Raw genomic sequence first — 19,009 nt, forward strand, 5'->3', positions numbered from 1 at the left:
TTTTCTCAAAGATTTTATTTATTAATTCATAGAGTCAGAGAGAGAGAGAGAGAGGCAGAGACACAGGCAGAGGGAGAAGCAGGCATCATACAGAGAGCCTGATGTGGGACTCGATCCAGGGTCTCCAGGATCATGCCCTGGGCTGCAGGCTGTGCTAAACCGCTGCGCCACCGGGGCTGCCCCATTTATTTCTTTTTAAAAGATTTTTATTTATTTATTTGAGAGAGAGAGAGCAGCAGAGGGAGGAGAAGCAGATTCCCTGTTGAGTGGAGAGGCCTACTTGGGGCTTGATCCCAGGACCCTGAGATCATGACCTGAGCTGAAGGCAGCCGCTTAACCAACCAACCACCTATTTGGTGCCCCACCTGTTTTAATTTTAAAAATCTGTGAATGAGGGCAGCCCCGGTGGCGTAGTGGTTTAGCGCCGCCTGCAGCCCAGGGTTTGATCCTGGGGACCCAGGATCGAGTCCCACGTCAGGCTCCCTGCATGGAGCCTGCTTCTCCCTCTGCCTGTGCCTCTGCCGCCCCCCCCCCCCCCGTGTCTCTATGAATAAATACATAAAATCTTTTAAAAAATAAAATAAATAAAAATCTGTGAATGATTTTTTGGTGTATGCCAACTATTCAGAGAAATGGATAAACTGAAGCACGAAACTACAAATCTCCAATCAAGATCCCTTCTCAGTTCCAGATTAAAGGAAAACCATGAGGCATTGCCTTTAAATGCCATGCACCAGCTCAGGTCAAGAGGAGGGAAGTTGCCCTCAGGGACACTATTGGGATAACTGGCTCAACCTGAATATTGCCTATATAATAGTACTGTGTCTATATAAGATTTTCTGAATTTGATCATTGAATTATAGTTATGGGAGAGAATGTCCTCATTCTTAGAAAATGCAGGTAAAGGATCCAAATGTCTGCAACTTAATCTCAAATGGTTAGGCGATGGGGAATTAATAAGGCAGGGTGTGGTGGGGCAGCCCAGGTAGCTCAGTGGTTTGGCACCGCCTTCAGCCCAGGGCCTGATCCTGGAGACCCAGGATTGAGTCTCACGTCAGGCTCCCTGCATGGAGCCTGCCTCTCTCTCTCTGTCTCTCATGAATTAAAAAAAAAAAAAAAGCAGGGTGTGGCAAAACATCAATATCCAGTGAGTTTTGATGAAGGGTATATGGGAATTCTTTACACTGTTCTTGCAATGCTTATTTTTTAAAATAAAAAGTTAAAAAAACTCATGCCTTCTTAGAGCCTCTCATCCCATCTCTATCTAATGTAAAGAAATTCCTCCACCTGCAAACTTTTTTTTTTTTTCAAAAATTTTATTTTTGGCACGCCTGGGTGGCTCAGCAGTTGAGTATCTGCCTTTGGCTCAGGGCGTGATCCCAGAGTTCTGGGATCAAGTCCCACATCAGGCTTCTTGCATGGAGCCTGCTTCTCTCTCTCCCTGTGTCTCTGCCTCTCTTTCTGTGTCTCTGATGAATAAATAAATAAAATCTTAAAAAAAAAAAAAACTATCTCGGGGGGCACCTGGTTGGCTCAGTGTGTTACGTGGCTGACTTCAGCTCAGGTCATGATTTCAGGGTCCTGGGATTGAGCTCTGCATTCAGCAGGGAGTCAGCTTCCTTTCTCTCTCTCCCTCTGCCCCTCACCCCACCTGCGTTCTCTCAAATAAATAAATAAAATCTTTAAAAAAAAATTTTTTTAAGATTTTATTATTCATTCATGAGAGACATACAGAGAGAGAGAGGCAGAGACACAGGCAGAGGCAGAAGCAGGATCCATGCAGGGAGCCCGACGTGGGACTCGATCCTTGGTCTCCAGGATCAGGCCCTGGGCTGAAGGTGGTGCTAAACCGCTCAGCCATCTGGGCTGCCCTAAAAAAATTTTTTAAAGTAATCTCTATACCCAACATGGGGCTCAGACCCACCACCCCAAGATCAAGGTCAAGAGTGACACACTCTACCGGCTGAGCCAGCCAGGCACCCACACAAAATTTCAATTGAAGAACTTTCTGAGTACAAAATCAATAACCTTAACAGACCAGAAGCCTCACCAGCATCTCCCTCCAGCAGAGGGCACTAGAATAGTGGCTTTCAAGCCTGGCTTCCCTTGCAGAATCACCTGGAAGCTTTTACTAAAGTCCAAAGTGACATCATTGAAAAGTCCTCTACTCGTGAACTTGCCACTTACATAGTGTCAACTTGGGCAGGGTCAGCCTTTTGACTAAGTAGGCATCTGATATCCAGGGAGAAGCCACAGACCCACCCAGCTTTGGGGAGAACCTTGCACTATCTCGGCCTTAACATTCCTAAGATAGAGAGAGCAAAGAAGCTCCAGGGAAGTGCTTTGGTATCCAGCCTCCTGGACACCTCTGTAGGCAGATTTTTCAATTCAGGGGCAGCGGTTCCGCTGAGGGAGGCAGTCCCTCTGCTGGGTTTGAGTATCGTCTCATTCTCCGTGGCCACCAGCAGAGGGAGCTACACGCCCAGCCAGTGGATGCGAACTATACCCACGCACGAGGCTCTATGGAAACAGGTGGAAATGCTGAATCACCACCAGTGCTCAATCACCAGCTCAATGCTGAGCTGTGCGAGGTTATAAAGACCAGGCCAACCTCCGTCATTTCCCCCAGGCCGATCGCTTCCCTGCGCTCCTGACTGCACCGTGCGCTGGCTGCGTCTGATACTCTCTGTCCGTAGGGTCCTGTATACAGAGCCCAACACAGTCAGGCAATATGAACTATTGTTGCTGGGTTTGGCACCCGACAAATGAATATTCACCAGACGGACCAGACGTTGATCATTTACTGGGGTTGCCAAAATGCTGAGTGCTCTTCCCCTCCGTAGGTCCCTCAAGGGGCACCTGAGACACTTCATTTTGGGGAGAACACCCTTCTTTCACGAAGACCTATGTCAGCTCCTGAAAAGTCCATCTCCATCCGCATCTTCCATACCTATCTCCAAATCCACAGAAACCTCTGACTCCCCGCAGGCCCCTGGCCACCCCCCAACCTGGGGTGGGCTGGCAGGTGCGCAGGGCCCAGACCAGGTGGCGAGAGACTCACACTCCAGCGGGCACGAGTGGCTGGAACTTCCACTGCTCCTCCTCACAGTCCAGGAAAAGGCGGTTCATGATCTTGTTCTTCTCCTCGGGGGGGATGAAGTTCTCGATGATCAGGTACCTGGGAGCAGGAATGAGGCAGAGATGGGAACTGGGGAGTGACAGACCACACGACCACATGCGTTGAAGGTTGAAGCAAGAAGCAAAGAGGCAGAGGGAGCAGAGGTGATGGGAAAACCAGAAAGTTGGAAGAGAGGGTCCCTACAGCAATCCCAGAACTTGAAATCACTGCTTCCAGTGCAAAGACGGTAGACTCAGGGCCTTAGGGGTTACTCTTGGCTGCACCCAGCCCCCAGCATGCACCTTGGAGGATTCATCATTACGGCAGAACAGAGGAAGGAGAAGGAAACAGACACATTCTATTTCTAAGGGACATGGACTCCTCAGGGAGTAGATGGGTGGAATGAGGCCTGGAGGAAGGAAGTAAGTCCCCCAGGGATTGGCCAGGGAGTGAGGGATGGCAGTGAGGACCAGGAGTGGGGAGAGGGGGGGCCCTACTTGAGCTTGAGCTCCCGAGTCTGCTCATTCTGTGCCTCCTCCAGGTCCTGCCGCACGCGGATGTACTCGTCATGCTGGTCCTGGATCTCTGCCTTCACAGCCTGCAGCTTGGCGTAGAGCTGCACGGGGACAGGCGCTGCTCAGAGGCGACACAGCATGGCGGGGAGGCCCCTCTCCCTCAGCCTGGCTCCCCACTCTGCAGGCTCAGGCTCCAGCAGCTGAGTCCAGGGGGAGAGGCCCACCCAGTCTGAATCTCCCTCCTGCCCCCCTGTCCGTCCTATGCTGGGGGGCCAGTTACCTGCCCCCTCTTGGCTGCTGTCAGCACTGTGGCGTGTTCACACTGAAAGGGACCTGAGAGATCTTTAGTCCCAACACCCTCTTTCTAGAGAAGAGGTAACTCAGGCACGTGGTTGCTCACAGTTACACAGCTAGCGATGGGAAGAGTCAGAATCAGGACCCAAGTACAGAACTGCTGGTGCAAGGCTCAGAGAGGGATGGGGGCCCGAGCCACTTTGGAAGGTGACCTATCCTACTCCTGTCTCTCCAGGGGCTCTTAAAAATGGGGGTGTGGAGGGCGCAGGGCTTGCTGTCCTGCTCCTGACCCACCAAGAGGTAATCTGTCCCTGGAAACTGCCATGTGGCTGGGCCTCTGCCTGGCCTGCTCTGGGTTCAGCAACCCTCTGGGTTCTCCAGGTTCATCCCAGAATCCAGGCTCCATCAGGCTGCCAGGCCCTTCCCTGCCCCACCGCATCATCTCACCTTCTTGAGTTTCTTGGTTTTGACCTCCACCTCCTGCTGCAGGGACGTGTAGGTACCCCGGAGCTCCATGGTCTCCTCATCGCGGAGCATCATCTCCTGCTGCATTTCCCGTTCACGGCGTTTCTAGGCCGAGGCAAGGCACAGGGGCTCAGTGGTGCAGCGTGTACTGGGGAGGGCCAAGGGAGCTCAGGGGACAAGTTCACTCTGCCTATCATGGGATTTCACTCCACTGTGGCTACAGATGCTGGGAAGGAGAAGAGAGTGTCCTATGGCCCATGGCCCCTGGAGCCTCTCTGGACCTTCTTAGCTCATATGGCCATGTCTTTGCCAGGCACTGCCCCCTGTGGATGGAGACCCCAGCCCTAACAGCTGGCACATTGTGGGAGTGTCAAGCCGACATAGATTCCCATCATCCTGACTTCCCAGCAGCCTCACCCTCTCCCCATGTGGTATCACAGATGACTGGTAGAATGAACAAATTGCGATTCTTGAAGATTTAGGACATAATCATACCGTTGGCAAAGAACTGACACCCTTGTGGAATGCCCAGGGACTAATACCAGGCGACCTGTAGGGGCTGACACCATGGAGAGCCACCATTTCTCTCACCCATATGCTGGCAGCGCCCCTGGCCCACTCCTGGGCTGGTGGACCCCTGGGATCCAGGGCTGTAGGTCTTAGATTCTTAGCACTGGATTCCAGGGAGCTTGAATCCATGATGGCTCACTGCCCTGTGCCCTCTAGACTAGACATCAAGGCCATGCACTCCCACGAGACCGGAAGCCCCCAGCCCTACCTGCTCAGCAATCTCCTGCCTCTTCAGTTCCAACATCTTCTGCTGCTCATTGGTATGATCCATGATGTTCCTGCCTCCAATAAGCAGCTTGCTCTCCATGGCCTGGGGACACGGAAGGGTTAAGGGATGGGCTTTTCAAAGTATGGCCGCCAGCTTGAGATGTTTGGCTTCCCTGCTCTGTGGTCCTTCCAGGAGTAGACAAAAAATGTACCCCTGATGGGGCCTCATGGCCCTCCCCGAGGACAAAGTTTCCCCTCCAGCCTCCTGGGCTCCAGCCCGAGGCTCTCATTGCCGATAAGACCATTCATTAGGTGAGGCAAAGAGAGGGCATCCCATGGGGAATATAGGCAACTGATCTGTTTGCTTTGGATACAGATGGAAGGTTGGTTCATCATGCCTAGGAGGAGTGTGCAGGAGGCTTTTGAATCCTAGCACTCAGCTCCCACCTAGTGTTCAAGAGTGGGGAGCAGAGATATGGTCACCAGGCAGACCAACTCTTTAGCTGACTGGCCCCCACCCCAAGAAGGCTCTCAACACAGGTGTCATCTCCAGCTGACATGCAAAGCAGAAGACAAGGCAAAGGGAGAAGACTGTAGCACTAAGGGGCAATATGAGGCCCCAGAAACAGTGTGAACTTTGGAGATAGCCAGAAAGATCTGGGTTCTGTCCACCAAATGCAAGGGCGAGGCCAACACTATCTCCATCCTCACCCTAAGAGAAAGCTACTATTACTCTTCCCTCTTAACAAGTGAAGAAATTGAGAGTAACTGGTGTAAGGTCCTGCAGCTGGTTAACAAAGAGGTGAGATCTGAATCCACCACCCCTGGTCCCACCCTGTGAGCCCCTATACTTCGTGAAAGCCCTCGGCCCAGTGCTTGGCACAGACACGCCATAGGGGCTAGTTGAATATGGGGCTTAACTGGTAATGGATTTGTATAAGCTGGGTAAGTTGTGACTACATAAAATGCATTTTCACTCTTGCTAATCAGAGGGTGCTGCCCCAGGAAACTCCAGCTGTCCTCTGATTTCATTGCAGGCTTCCCGGAAGGTTGAAATCACCTTGAGCCACCAGAAGATACTGGCTGCCTCCCCACTAGAATTTTTCCCAGTGGAACCAGCTGACCTGCTTGAGGGCTGTCAAAGCAGGGAGTGCTGTACAATGTGGCGGCAGGGGGCCCCTGTGCTATCTGGGAGAGCCCCATCACTGGGGACAGAGCAGGACAGTCAAATGTTGGGCCGTGCGAGGATGCCCTTGGACACTGAGCAAAACAGGCCAGTCAGAGCGGCCCTCACTGCCTCAGAGGCCAAGGGCAGAGCTGCTGCAGAGCCAAGGGCCCTTGACAGCTGCCTGTCCTCACTGCCACACCACTGCCACCTGCTGTGCTTGTGCCTCCCCCAGGCCTTGCTCCGGGTTATGGTCTCACCATCCAGCTCACCCCCATATCACAAGCCTGAACTCATTCTAGACTCTTCCTTCTCACTCAAGGCCAGCACCTGAACTGTCCTTTGAGTGAATGATTCCTTACATATTGTACCCTATGCACCTTACCTCCTGCATCCCAGGCCTTGCCCTGCATGCCTCTCATGTCTCCCCTTCCTTGGGCCAGTCATCAATCCCATCAAGTCTGCCTTCTTGTTAGGGCTCATATCATTCCCACCTTTCCATCCACATGGCACCTGCTGACCTCACTGAGATCCTCATGATTCACCTGAATTCTTGTCAGCAGCTCCCTCCTGCCTCAGCTTCCCCTTCCATTCATCTATCTCCACATGCCACCTGGGGGCATTTGCCAGAAACACAAGTCAGAATGTGCCTCTCCCCTGCTTACAAAGTATTCAACAGACCTCCATTCCTTGCAGAATAGAACCCAAAGTCTGCAGCAGTACCATACCCTGTGGCCTGGTCCAGCCTCCCAGCCTCCTCTTACTGCTTACTCCCCACATGTGCTCTGCACCCCAGCCCTGCCAAAAGAATAGCAGCTTCTGGCATGTGCTGTGCCTTTTCACAACACTGGGCTTCTTTTCCCACTCCACATCTATCTAGAAAACCATTCCTTAGCCTGCAAGACCCAGCTTGAGCATCTTGGGATGGGTTCTCTGATTCCCTCAAATCTGTACTTTTCCGGGATCCCTGGGTGGCGCAGCGGTTTGGCGCCTGCCTTTGGCCCAGGGCGCGGTCCTGGAGACCCAGGATCAAATCCCATGTCGGGTTCCCGGTGCATGGAGCCTGCTTCTCCCTCTGCCTGTGTCTCTGCCTCTCTCTCTCTCTCTGTGACTATCATAAACAAATAAAAATTAAAAAAAAAAAAATCTTAAAAAAAAAAAATCTGTACTTTTCCTCCTTTGGGCCTCCTCAAGAACCAGGGCACATTCCTATTATTTTCCCATCATGGACCATTATTGCTTACATCTTGTCTCCCTTATGAGCTCCTTCAGGGCAGGAATCATGTCCTACTCAGATCTCAGGGTCCCATGGCTTAGCACAGTGCTTGGCACACAGTAAGTGCTCAGTAAATGTTTGATAAACTGAAATGAATCCCTGGAGTAGCCCCAGAGTGGGGTTCAAGTCCTTTTCCTGGGCTCTGTTATGCAGAATAGAACTGATCCTTTATCCAAGTTTCTCCTCCTTCAACTGACCAACACACTCACTGTTGCAGGACAAAAGGGCAGAGCAGCAGGTCTGAGCACCTGGGAAACCTGGCAGGAGGAAAGGGAGGGTGTGAAGAGGGAGGCAGGAACCAAAGCAGCAGCTCTCTCATACTTGGAGGAAAGCCCCTCCTGCTGGGGCCACGGACAACCGATCCCTCAACCTACCAGGTCACGAGACCTTGGGGGACCTGGTGTCTGGCCTGGTTTCCTATTCTGGGACACTTCAGCCCGGAGTCCTTGCACTTCCCCTTGGTGCTTTATGTCATTCCGGTGTTCTTCACTCCTTGCCACCGCATAAAGACCCTACTTCTCAAACTTGGTTGCTGTATTAGCATTACTGGGGAGCTTTTAAAACTCCCACTGCCAGGCCACATAGCATTATTAGCTTGGGCCCTTCCCCTCAGGACTGGCTGTGAGAACTCCGGCGCCAGGCGCTCCGGGGAAGAGTCTAGAAAGGACGGCACAGGGCAACTGCTCATGCCCTGGTTTTCCTGACTGATTGAAGGACTGGGACTGGGGTGAAGCGAGAACAGGCTGAGGACTCAGGAGGAAGAAAACCATTGTCTTCTTTGCAGATTAGGTGTTTCACGTTTACCTTTTTTTTAAGATTTTATTTATTTGACAGAGAGAAAGAGAGCACAAGTAGGCAGAGCAGCAGGCAGAGGGAGAAGCATCCCCAGGGGCTCCATCCTAAGACCCTGGGATCATGATCTGAGCTGAAGGCAGATACTCAACCGACTGAGCCACCCGGACACCTCTCACATTTACTTCTAATAACTCTTTAAGTGGGTCTCAAACTTGGATGTATATTAGAATCACCCTGGGAGCTTTTACTCAGCCCAGTGCCCAGGCTACACCCCACTGCCAATCAGACTGAAAAGGCCCGGGGAGCCCATGATAAGGTCCACATTAAAATTTTCAAAGGTTCTTATTACGGAATCACTGCTTTTTGAGGTCCCCCAGAATCAGTATTGGATACTCATTAGAAGTGCAGGATCTCAGGGACGCCTGAGTGACTCAGCCCATTAAGCTTCTGCCTTCAGGCTCAGGTCATGATCTCAGTTGGGGTCCTGGGATTGAGTTCCGAGTCAGGCCCCCTGCTCAGTGGGAAGTCGGCTTCCCCCTCTCCCTCTGCCCTTCCCTCCCCCCACTTCTGCTCTTTCACGCAAAAAAAAAAAAAAAAAAAAAGAAAGGCAAGATCTCAGGCCCTACACAGACCTAGTGAATCTGAAACTGCTTTGTAATGAGATCCCCAGGTGGCCTGTGTGACATGCTTTAAGGGGCATCCCACTAGCACCATCATTTTCCTCAGGAAAGCTCAGACAGGGTAAGTAATCCATCCAAGGTCACATCATGGCCGCGAAATTTAAATGGAGAATCCAGGCCCAGGTGGGCCTGGCTTCAAAGCCCGTCTACTCCAGACATTCTTTCTGTTCAATGTTTTAGGAAGCAGAACCTGCTAAAAGCAAAGCCACACATTTCCAGCAGGAGGAAATCGTGTCAGCCTAAACCCCATGGTTATTCCAGTACTTGGGGGAGCCCATGGCCAGCACTTTGGAGGTTAAAATGCTCCTGGCTTGGTTCTACATCAGAGGTTAGTCGAGTTAGATGAGGGAGGGGAGTGGATTAGGGAAAGGAAACAGAGGCACACAGGCATCTCTCTGGATGGAAAAATATTCAGATAGGAAAGAACAGGACTGATCTCCATTAGAAATCATGCAAGAAAGAGAGCACTGGCCAGATACCCAGCTCCACAGACACCGCCAGATCCTCATAATGGTAACGTTCGAGACAATTTCTAGGCCGCCTGAGCTGACAAAAAATGTCAGATGAGCTTCAGTTACAGTTTTACATTCTGGGAAAAAGTAATCCTAGCTCTACTTATTCAATGAGAGCTGTGAGCAGTCAGTTATAAGCTAAAAAGAGAGAGAGAGAGAGAGAGAGAGAGAGAAAGAAAAAGAAAAAGAAAAAGAAAAAGAAAAAGAAAAAGAAAAAGAAAAAGAAAAAGAAAAACAAGGGGTGGGGGAGTAATTCTCTATTGTTCCCAGAAGACATTGGCTTAATACGCTGTCAGAGCTAAAAAAGCCACCCGCATCTGGCCAGGCACCATCATGAAGGCTTTTTGGAAACAAAACAAAAATCATTCGACCCTAATATAAAATGGTGATGCAGCTGAATCTGGAGTACTGTGTGTAGTTGCCTCGCTGCGTCTCTGGGGACATGCAGGAGAGAGATCCAGAGAAGGACGGCTAAAACCATCCAAGGGCTATTAAAAAATAGGATTCTTCAGCGTACAAAGACAAAGAAAGGTTAAGAGGATAGACCTGGAAACTATACGATCAAAACAGGTGTGGGGGCGTGTGGCTGACTCAATCCACAGAGCATGGGACTCTTGATCTCAGGATTGTGAGTTCGATCCAGGTTGGGCATAGAGCTCACTTAACCAAAAAAATAAAATAAAATAAAATAGGTGTGAAAAGGAATGACCCACACTTTTCCGATCAACCCTGGTACACAGAGAAGAGCTTATACTTTGGGCTTCTAGGACAAATAAAGAGAGGTTCTACTGTTTAAAGAAGGTCATAAATTTATGGAATTTGTTATCTCAGGAGGACTGTATTAAATATCTAAGAGTGTATTAAGGGATTCTAGGGACACATTTTTTTTTTTTTTTTTTTTTTTTAAGTGAGATCTATGCCCAATGTGGGGCTTGAGCTCAGGACCAAGATCAAGAGCTGCATGCTTTACAGACTAAGCCAACCAGGAACCTCCCTGGGGACATTATTTTTAATTTTGTCTTTTCTTTTAGAAAAAAAATATGAAGATCAAAAAACTACAGAAATAAGATAAAATTAGAAAAATTTCACATATCCCTTACCTAATCAGCTTCTTTTAATTCTCCTGTTTTTCCAACTTTTTCCAAATGCACATCATAGACATGGTATAAATATAAGCTCATGTCCTGCTATTTCCATTTTATCAAATCCCTCCAGAATTTGCTGTTACTTCCATAAGGTTTATGACTATAAATTTAATGACTGCATAATATTTATGGTAGATAATTTATAAATATTTTTTTTTAATTTTTTTTTATTTATTTATGATAGTTACAGAGAGAGAGAGAGAGGGAGGCAGAGACACAGGCAGAGGGAGAAGCAGGCTCCATGCACCGGAAGCCCGATGTGGGATTCGATCCCGGGTCTCCGGGATCACGCTCTGGGCCAAAGGCAGGCGCCAAACCGCTGCGCCACCCAGGGATCCCTTATGGTAGATAATTTAAATGTATTTAATTAACTCCTATTAGAAGACATTTTGGTTGTGTACATTGTTTACAATAAACACCCTTGTAAAAAAAGAAACCACCCTTGTACATACAATTTTTTTGTTTTTTTAGATGACTTTCTTAGAAGGAAATTTCAGGATCTGATGAAGGATCATCAACATTTTGTCTATCTTAAGACATACTGCCAAGTTACCTTTCTAATAGATTATACCACTTAAATTACTGCCAGCAATAAATAATGGAACAACTTTTATTAGTGTCATAGGCATTATCATCATTATTTTTAAAATTTGCTATAATCATAGATATAAAACTGAGCCTCCCCATTTATTTTATGTTCTCTATAGAATAAGGTGGACTTTGGAGGTCTGATCTCTCTTTTCACAACATACCTCTTTCATGTGTTTTTTTAATTATTTTGTTTCTTGGTGACTTTTTTTTTTTGGAAAGATTTTGCTTATCTATTCAGGAGAGACACAGAGAGAGAGAGGCAGACACATAGGCAGAGGGAGAAGTAGGCTCCATACAGAGAGACTGATGTGGGACTCGATCCCAGAACTCCAGGATCACGCCCTGGGCTGAAGGCAGATACCCAACCGCTGAGCCACCCAGGCATCCCGTGAGTTTTATGGTGAGGTGGGTTTTTTTTTTTTGTTTTTTTGTTTTTTTAAGATTTGATGGTCAACTGACTGAGCCATCTAGGCCCCCAACTTGGTGATTTTTAAGTAAGGACACAGACCTTTGATTCAAAACAATTCTTTGCTCAACCTCCAGCTTCTCCAGCTACTCATACCTAGTCCCACACTCTTCTCATTCAAAATTCTGGATTCAAGAAACCCATTTGGACACTGTCAGGCAGAATTTGAGCTGCCAGTCAGGCCTGGAATCTGATGTATCGGCCAAGACTGTTAGCACCCCCAAGTTCTAAGCCTCTTCCCAGCCTCCATGACATGATTCCCAGGACAGATTTCTCTCTGTTTGTCTTGCTCTTCCACCTTCAGGGGAAATCTCCTTGGACGTGCAAGTCTGCTTCAGGATTTCTCCTTCTGGCTGGGTCCTGGGCTCCATGCAGAGAATTCTGGATGATGTCTGATTGTCCATTATCACCCCATTCCATTTGTCCACTGCCCCTACGTTTCTCTACTAGTCCCGCTGAGACCCAGCACAGACGTGGTCTGAATGACAACTGAATTTGCCTTTCTGGTGACTCGCCAAGTCTTGCCCACTTGCCTAGCCCAACACTATCAGCCAAGCCTGCCTGACAGAGCCTGTCTTGTGCTAGAAGAGGGGGCTGGTCCTGGCTCGAAATCTGTGGGTGGGCCCCAATCCAGGTGCAATGTCTCACCCCCCACTTTCTGCCTAGTCTCAATCCATGTTGTCCGCTTTATCCCCTCACTCTGAAATTCGTCATGCATGACTTCAATTCTTTGCTTAGAAACAGAGTTTTTTTGTTTTTTTGCTTTTGCTTTTAATTTTTCACCATTTTTCTGAGGATACCTCCTTTTCTTCAGATCTCTCTGTTCTATCACTTATGGAGGGCAGGGAGGACAGGAATGCCTCAAATCCCCAGGCCCCCTTCAGGCTGAGGGATACTAAGCAAGGGCTGGGAATACAGGGGTTCTGGTCCCCAAGAAAAGTTCTCTGGAGTTCTTAGATGCCCGGGTTAATGCTGCCTTTGTGATCCCTCAAGGCAAAAGATAGGTGGGTGGGGCCTGTGGACAGGACTGGGTTTGGTCCTACTGGTTCTAAATAAGTCCAGTGTGACGAAAAGGCAAGCAGTGGCCGTGGGGGTGGAAGAAACAGGATGGGGAGCTCCAGGGCCATGGTTTGACTCTTGAGAGACTGATACAAATCACAGCATAACTAAGGCGACCTCAGCCAATCATCAGCTCCAATCCACTTTGCTTTACAGATTAGGAAACTGAGTCCCAGAAATGGATTAGTCTAAGCCTGGAGTCTCGTAATTAAGGACATGTATCTGCTCCTACATTGACTATGTTCTTTCTGAATAATTTCCCAATTTTGTTTTTAAGATTTTATTTATTTATTCATGAGAGACACAGGCAGAGAGGCACAGACACAGGCAGAGGGAGAAGTAGGCTCTCCATGGGGAGCCTGATGCAGGAGCCTCGGCTGGGATCACACCCTGAGCCAAAGGCAATTGCTTAACCGCTGAGCCACCCAGGCATCCCATAATTTCCCAATTTGATTAGGGTCTTGATTCCAGGTATTAGAGGCAGGTCAGCTGCCATGACAATTAATAGCCAAGCTCATTACAGGGACCATATTAGTTTATAGACCCAGCGTAGATGTTCAGAGGCTCACTCTTTCCTGTTCCAAGAGCCACTGGGGTACAAGACAAGAAGTACCCCAGTACTTCATTAAGTGTTGATCTGAAAAGCCAGAGTGGAGACAGCTAGGCCCAGCCAGCCACTTGTCTGAGAAGATACCATCAGGTATGATTTCAGAGAGAAGCCAGACAGGCTCTGCTCTGCTACTGCCAGCTAATCTCTCACATGCCGCAGGAGACAGGAGTCTCAGATGTGACTCGTCATGTGTCTGAGGCTGGGCTAGGTCCTTTTTAAATTAATCATCCTATTTAATCACCATAAGAGCCATAAGAGATAACAAGTATGATCCCCACTTGACATAAAAGAAAACTAATATTCAGATGGATGAACTGACTCACTCAAGATTATGGAGCCAGTAAATGGCAGAGGTGATATTTGAACACCAAACTCTTAATTCCACTGGCATCCCTGTGCTACAGCTTTCTCCTGGGTTCAGGCAGGAGGGTACCTTGGAGAGAAGCAGCACTTGGTATCTGCACCTTCACTGACTCAGGAACCATCGGGAAAGCTCAGAGCACCATTTCTTTCTCTGCGAGCTAAAACAGGCAGATCTCTGCTGATGATGCTTCTGCCTGAGGCATCTTATGGGGGCCTCTGAGATGAGTGGTTAGAGTGTTAATTGTATGCTCGGCAGAGGTTGTCAGGATCCCTAGCACCCCAGAGAGAGACTAACCGCTGGAATGCTCATGGGAAAGGCCACCTCCCAAGTTCCATAGCGGGATGATGTAAAGAGCACTGGGCATGTCAGGGAGTCTGAATACTAGGACACACTGTGCCACCCTATTTGCTATGAAATCTAGGGCACTAGCCCCTGGACTTCAGTTTTCTTATCTGTCAAATGGAAGAGAATACCAACAAATCTCATAGGCTTTGGGTAAGAATGGTGAGTTGGGTAACAGATGTGAAAGTACTTGGTAAGTGATAAAGTACAATCAGAAGTCAGTGGTTACTCGTCAATCAGTATGTGGATTGACAGGTATTCATGACTTATCACAAAGAACAGAACAAAACAATTATTGGACAAGTCTTTGCTTCTATCTCTTATTATAGCCATGCTGACTGTCAAAGACCTATTTCTCTTTTTGAGGCTCCCTGGTTGTAGATCTTGAGGAGCCAGCAGTAAGGGAAAACGAAACAAAAGAGACAATGGTAGAGGGAAGAACAGTGCTATTTTCAGGGATTCTTTGCCTTAGGGGAACAGAAATTAGGAGACCCAGTCTGTTTCCTGCCTTGAATCTCCTTGGATGTCTCGAAATGTGACAGAAATGATCGGTCTCTCGGATGCTAGGAATTCTCTCATCAAAAGAAAAAAATTCAGGATCAGGAAACATATTGGCTGGGGAGTGAGGTGACCTGGACTCCACTTGCAGCCTCGTTCTGGGCAGGGTAAGGATGCCCAGTAGAGAAAAGCAGGAAGAAAAAAATTGGCCCATCCACTTCAGTGAGAAAACCACGAGCGCCTCAGATCTGATCCCTACTTCCTCCTTCTCCCCTATTTCCCTCCAGCCAGACAATAGGATGCCACAGTGTCAGAACTGGATGAGACATAAGGAGGCATGAAGTGCAGACTCAGCATTTGACAGCCTAGGCACAGGGCCCAGGAGCTTGGGTGGGTCATCTGGGGTCGTATGGCCTGAAGCTCCCAGGCAACGCTTGGTCATTCCTCTCCAATTCCCACTGTCCATCATTCAGGCTGACCTCTAACCCTGGGGTCCTAACCTGTTGCTTCTCAGGTGAATAGCAAATGGTGCAGAAAGCAAGGAATCATTTACTGATCATTTCTTACAGTCCCCGGGAGAGGAAGGGACTTGTCCAAGGTCACAGGATTGCCAATAACTGGGTATCACTGAGAATTATTATCAACCATGGATCTTCCTCAATTATTCATTTTTTAAAAGATTTTAGTTATTTTATTATTTAAAGATTCTATTTATTTTTTCATGAGACACACAGAGAGAGGCAGAGACATAGACAGAGGGAGAAACAGGCTCCTCACAGGGAGCCTGATGCGGGAGTCGATACCAGATCCCGGGATCAGTCCCTGAGCTGAAGGCAGATGCTCAACCACTAAGCCACTCAGGCATCCCTCACATTTCTTTTATATTTTTTCTCTCTTAAAAATTGTAGATTAGTTTTTATTTAACAAAATAATATATGCTTACAGTAAAAGCAAAAAAAGTAAAGAAAGTACAAAGTGAAAATCGAAAGCTCCCTTCCCCATTAAAATTCCTAGAAATAACCACTACTAGTGAATTCTCATTTCTTCCAGAAATTGAAATAATTTTAAGACTTTGTTAACTATACCTACAGATTTATGTTCTTGGTCATGGGTACACAAAAAGAATTGTTGATTATATGAATGGATGGAGCCAGGTGAGTCAGAGGCTGGGGGTTTGCATCATACGGAAGGACAGAGATGGGTTGAGTTAAGCATCTCAGCAGACAAGAGCTCCCACTGGGGCCTATTAGCCGGGGATCTGGCATGAATCCTTCATTTCCAAGGTTGGTATTATAGTGTGAAGGTGAAGATCATGGGCTCTGGAGTCAGGCAGACGGGGGCTCCTATTCTGGCCCTAACACTTCCTGGGCATGTGGATCCTCATTTGTCACAAGGAGATTAAAATAGTACTACTTGGGGCACCTGGGTGGCTTAGTCAGTTAAGTGTCTGCCTTCAGCTCAGATCATGGTCCCAGGGTCCTGGGATCAAGCCCTGCATCCGGCTCCCTGCTCAGTGGGGAGCCTGCTTCTCCCTCTCCCTCTGCTGCTTCTCCTGCTTGTGCTCTCTTTCTCTGTCAAATAAATAAAATATTTTTAAAATAGTAGTACTTCATGGTGATTAAGGAAGAACAATGCACATAGAGAAAACAGCAGCCTGCTTGGCGTTAGACATGCACTAAAAAAATTTGTAGCTGTCATCATCACTACTATTGTTGCCATTACTATTCTGTGGGTTCATCTCGAAAAAGAAGAAAGCCTGCAGGTCCAGTACCTAGTGCTATAGAAACAGACCAGCCCAGGGCCTGGTCCTCCTCTGCTGAGTACATCTGGCAGGAAAGGGAGACAACCAAGAAGTACCTCTTTAGTCTGACCAGGAGTTAACACCCAGGAACTTCTCAGTATGTTAAAAATTCTAGATCCACCAAACCATAAAAGTAGATGCCCTATGAACTTCGAGCATATAGGGATGCCTTGCACAGTGTGCAGGGCTGAAGGGTTGGATTTGTGGGAAGAGGGACCATTTTCTTATTTTTTTCAGGCCAGCTGGTTCAGCAGCTCTCAGGCCCAGAAGGCTCCAGAAATGCGCTAGACTGGCCAAGTGCAATGGGCTGGCAGGGCATGGCGGGAGAAGGGTGCTCTTCTCCAGCTGAATTCCAGGCCTTTCCTCTAGTCCTCAGAACACAAAGAAAACATTATCACAGCCACTTCATCCAGTCTTGTGCTATCTGGGGGCTGGAAATGACGAAGGGCAATTTATAATACACTCCCCCAGCCAATGCATATTGGGAGAAACCCAACACTGGACCAAAAGGCCTGCAGAGCCTTGATGTAACTTGAAGCCCAAAATCTCTGATGGAAATGTATTAGTCTTAAATGCTTCCTGCCTGTCAAATCTTTATATTACAAAATGCCCCCAGCTCGTGATACTTCTGTTAAATGATCACACTGCCGGCGATGAGTATTTAACTGTCCTCTACAGCACTTTCTCCTATTGGAGCTTCTTCTCCACAGAAACCCTGCTGTTCACTCCTCTACCCACCCTCTCCCTCCTTCTCCCTCCCTGCCTTTATATAACTCCACTTCTCTTTTCCCTCTTCCCTGTCCCCTTCTATTTCTTTCCTGTTTTTCTCTCTATTCTCTTCTCTCTTGTCTTATTGTCTTTCTCTAATTGGCCATGAGAGAAAGCTGAAAATTATTTTTTTATTATTGATTGAACATATACATTAAAATCTAAACCCTCTTAATTTTCAAAAAGATAAACTGAGTATTTTATATTTTGCTCTAAAAAAACAGTATTTTGGGGGCACCTGGGAGGCTCAGTCAGTTAAGCATCTGCCTTTGGCTCAGGTCCTGGGATTGAGCCCCACGTAGGGCTCCGTGGGGAGTGGGGAGCCTGTTTCTCCATCTCCCTCTGCCCTTCCCCACCCTTGTGTTTTTTCCCTCTCTCTCTCATATAAATAAATAAAATATTTTTTAAAAGATTTTATTTATTCATGAGAGACACAGAGAGAGAGAGAGAGAGGGAGAGAGAGAGAGGCAGAGACACAGGCAGAAGGAGAAGAAGCAGGCTCCATGCAGGGAGCCCGACGTGGAACTCGATCCCAGGTCTCCAAGATCAGGCCCTGGGCTGAAGGCAGCGCTAAACCCTTGAGCCACCGGGGTTGCCCAAATAAAATCTTTTTTTTTAAAATAGTATTTTTAACAATTAAAGGCTTTTAGGAGGAAGAGACTTTAAAGACCATCTAGTTCAAAGGCTTTACAGATACATGAATCCCTTTAGAGCAACTCTGACACTCCATTTCTCCTTGAGGACTTCCAGGGATTGCAGCCTGCTACCTCTAGAAGCAGCCCATTTCTAGGTATCCATAAGTTCTTAATATAGGGACACCTGGGTGGCTCAGCGGTTGAGCATCTGCCTTTGCCTCAGGGTGTGATCCCTGCATGGAGCCTGCTTCTCCCTCTGCCTACATCTCTGCCTCTCTCTCTCTGTGTTTCTCATGAATAAATAAATAAAATCTTAAAAAAAAAAAAAAGTTCTTAATATTGAGCTTAGTCTGCCCCCCTAATTCCCACCTCCTGGCTACCAGGACAATCTAGGATATAAAAAGAGTGCCATCAGCAGAAAGGCAGTGAGGTGCATATTAGGTTCAAAAAATAGAGGTAGACCAGCTGGTTGTGAGGTGCTCCTATTGGAGTAGCTTGCTTGGGTGGGCAATATTGAGGAGATATATGGCAGCCAGTCTCTGGTAGGTCTTGAATGCCAGACTAAAACATGGTGTTTTTGACTTATCAGGAAGGTGAAGCCAAGTGAAACTGTCCATTAGATTGTAATAAACAGTTGTGCTTACATGCCGGGAACAGTGCAAAGTGCTTTAACATTGATTATCTCATTTAATCCCCTCAATAGAACCGATGTCGGTACTGTTATTACTTCATTTTATAGATGAGGTAACTGAGGTCTTAGAGCTAGTAAGTCACTAAACCCAGGCCTGTCCATGTCTGAGGCACATGATCTAAATATAGCACTCTAAAAAACACAGCCAGCAGAGAGACCAGGATGGGAGACCCTGGGAGAGTCATTTACTAGAGGGAGAGAGTGTCAAGAACAGAAGGCGTGGGTCTCATTTGAGCTCTCTTCTACAGATGGGCCCTCCAATCTCCATCGCTACTCTTGTGCTTGCTCTTAAACTCCACCAATCCATTTCCAGCTGCCCATTGGATTTTGTCACCTCAAATTCCATGGCACAAGCATCTGCCAATTTTCACCACCTTCCTAGCAACCAGTTTCCAAAATGATATTCCTAAATCTTTAGGCATAAAAGAAGATCTATGTGTTA

General features: G+C 47.7%; 1 protein-coding gene across 2 annotated transcripts in view; it reads right to left on the bottom strand.

The window, feature by feature from the left end:
* The window catches only part of KIF3C (kinesin family member 3C), a 38,775-nt gene that overhangs the window by 13,470 nt on the left and 6,296 nt on the right, over nt 1-19,009 (bottom strand). For both annotated transcript variants that reach the window (XM_025454462.3, XM_025454463.3), the window contains exons 2-5: nt 5,171-5,272; nt 4,375-4,497; nt 3,616-3,734; nt 3,062-3,178 (exon numbers count right to left, since the gene is read on the bottom strand). In XM_025454462.3, coding sequence (XP_025310247.1) covers nt 3,062-3,178; nt 3,616-3,734; nt 4,375-4,497; nt 5,171-5,272 — 461 coding nt within the window. The remainder of the gene's footprint in view (nt 1-3,061; nt 3,179-3,615; nt 3,735-4,374; nt 4,498-5,170; nt 5,273-19,009) is intronic.

This window comes from Canis lupus, chromosome 17 (genome assembly GCF_003254725.2).
Source record: "Canis lupus dingo isolate Sandy chromosome 17, ASM325472v2, whole genome shotgun sequence".
NCBI lineage: Eukaryota > Metazoa > Chordata > Mammalia > Carnivora > Canidae > Canis > Canis lupus.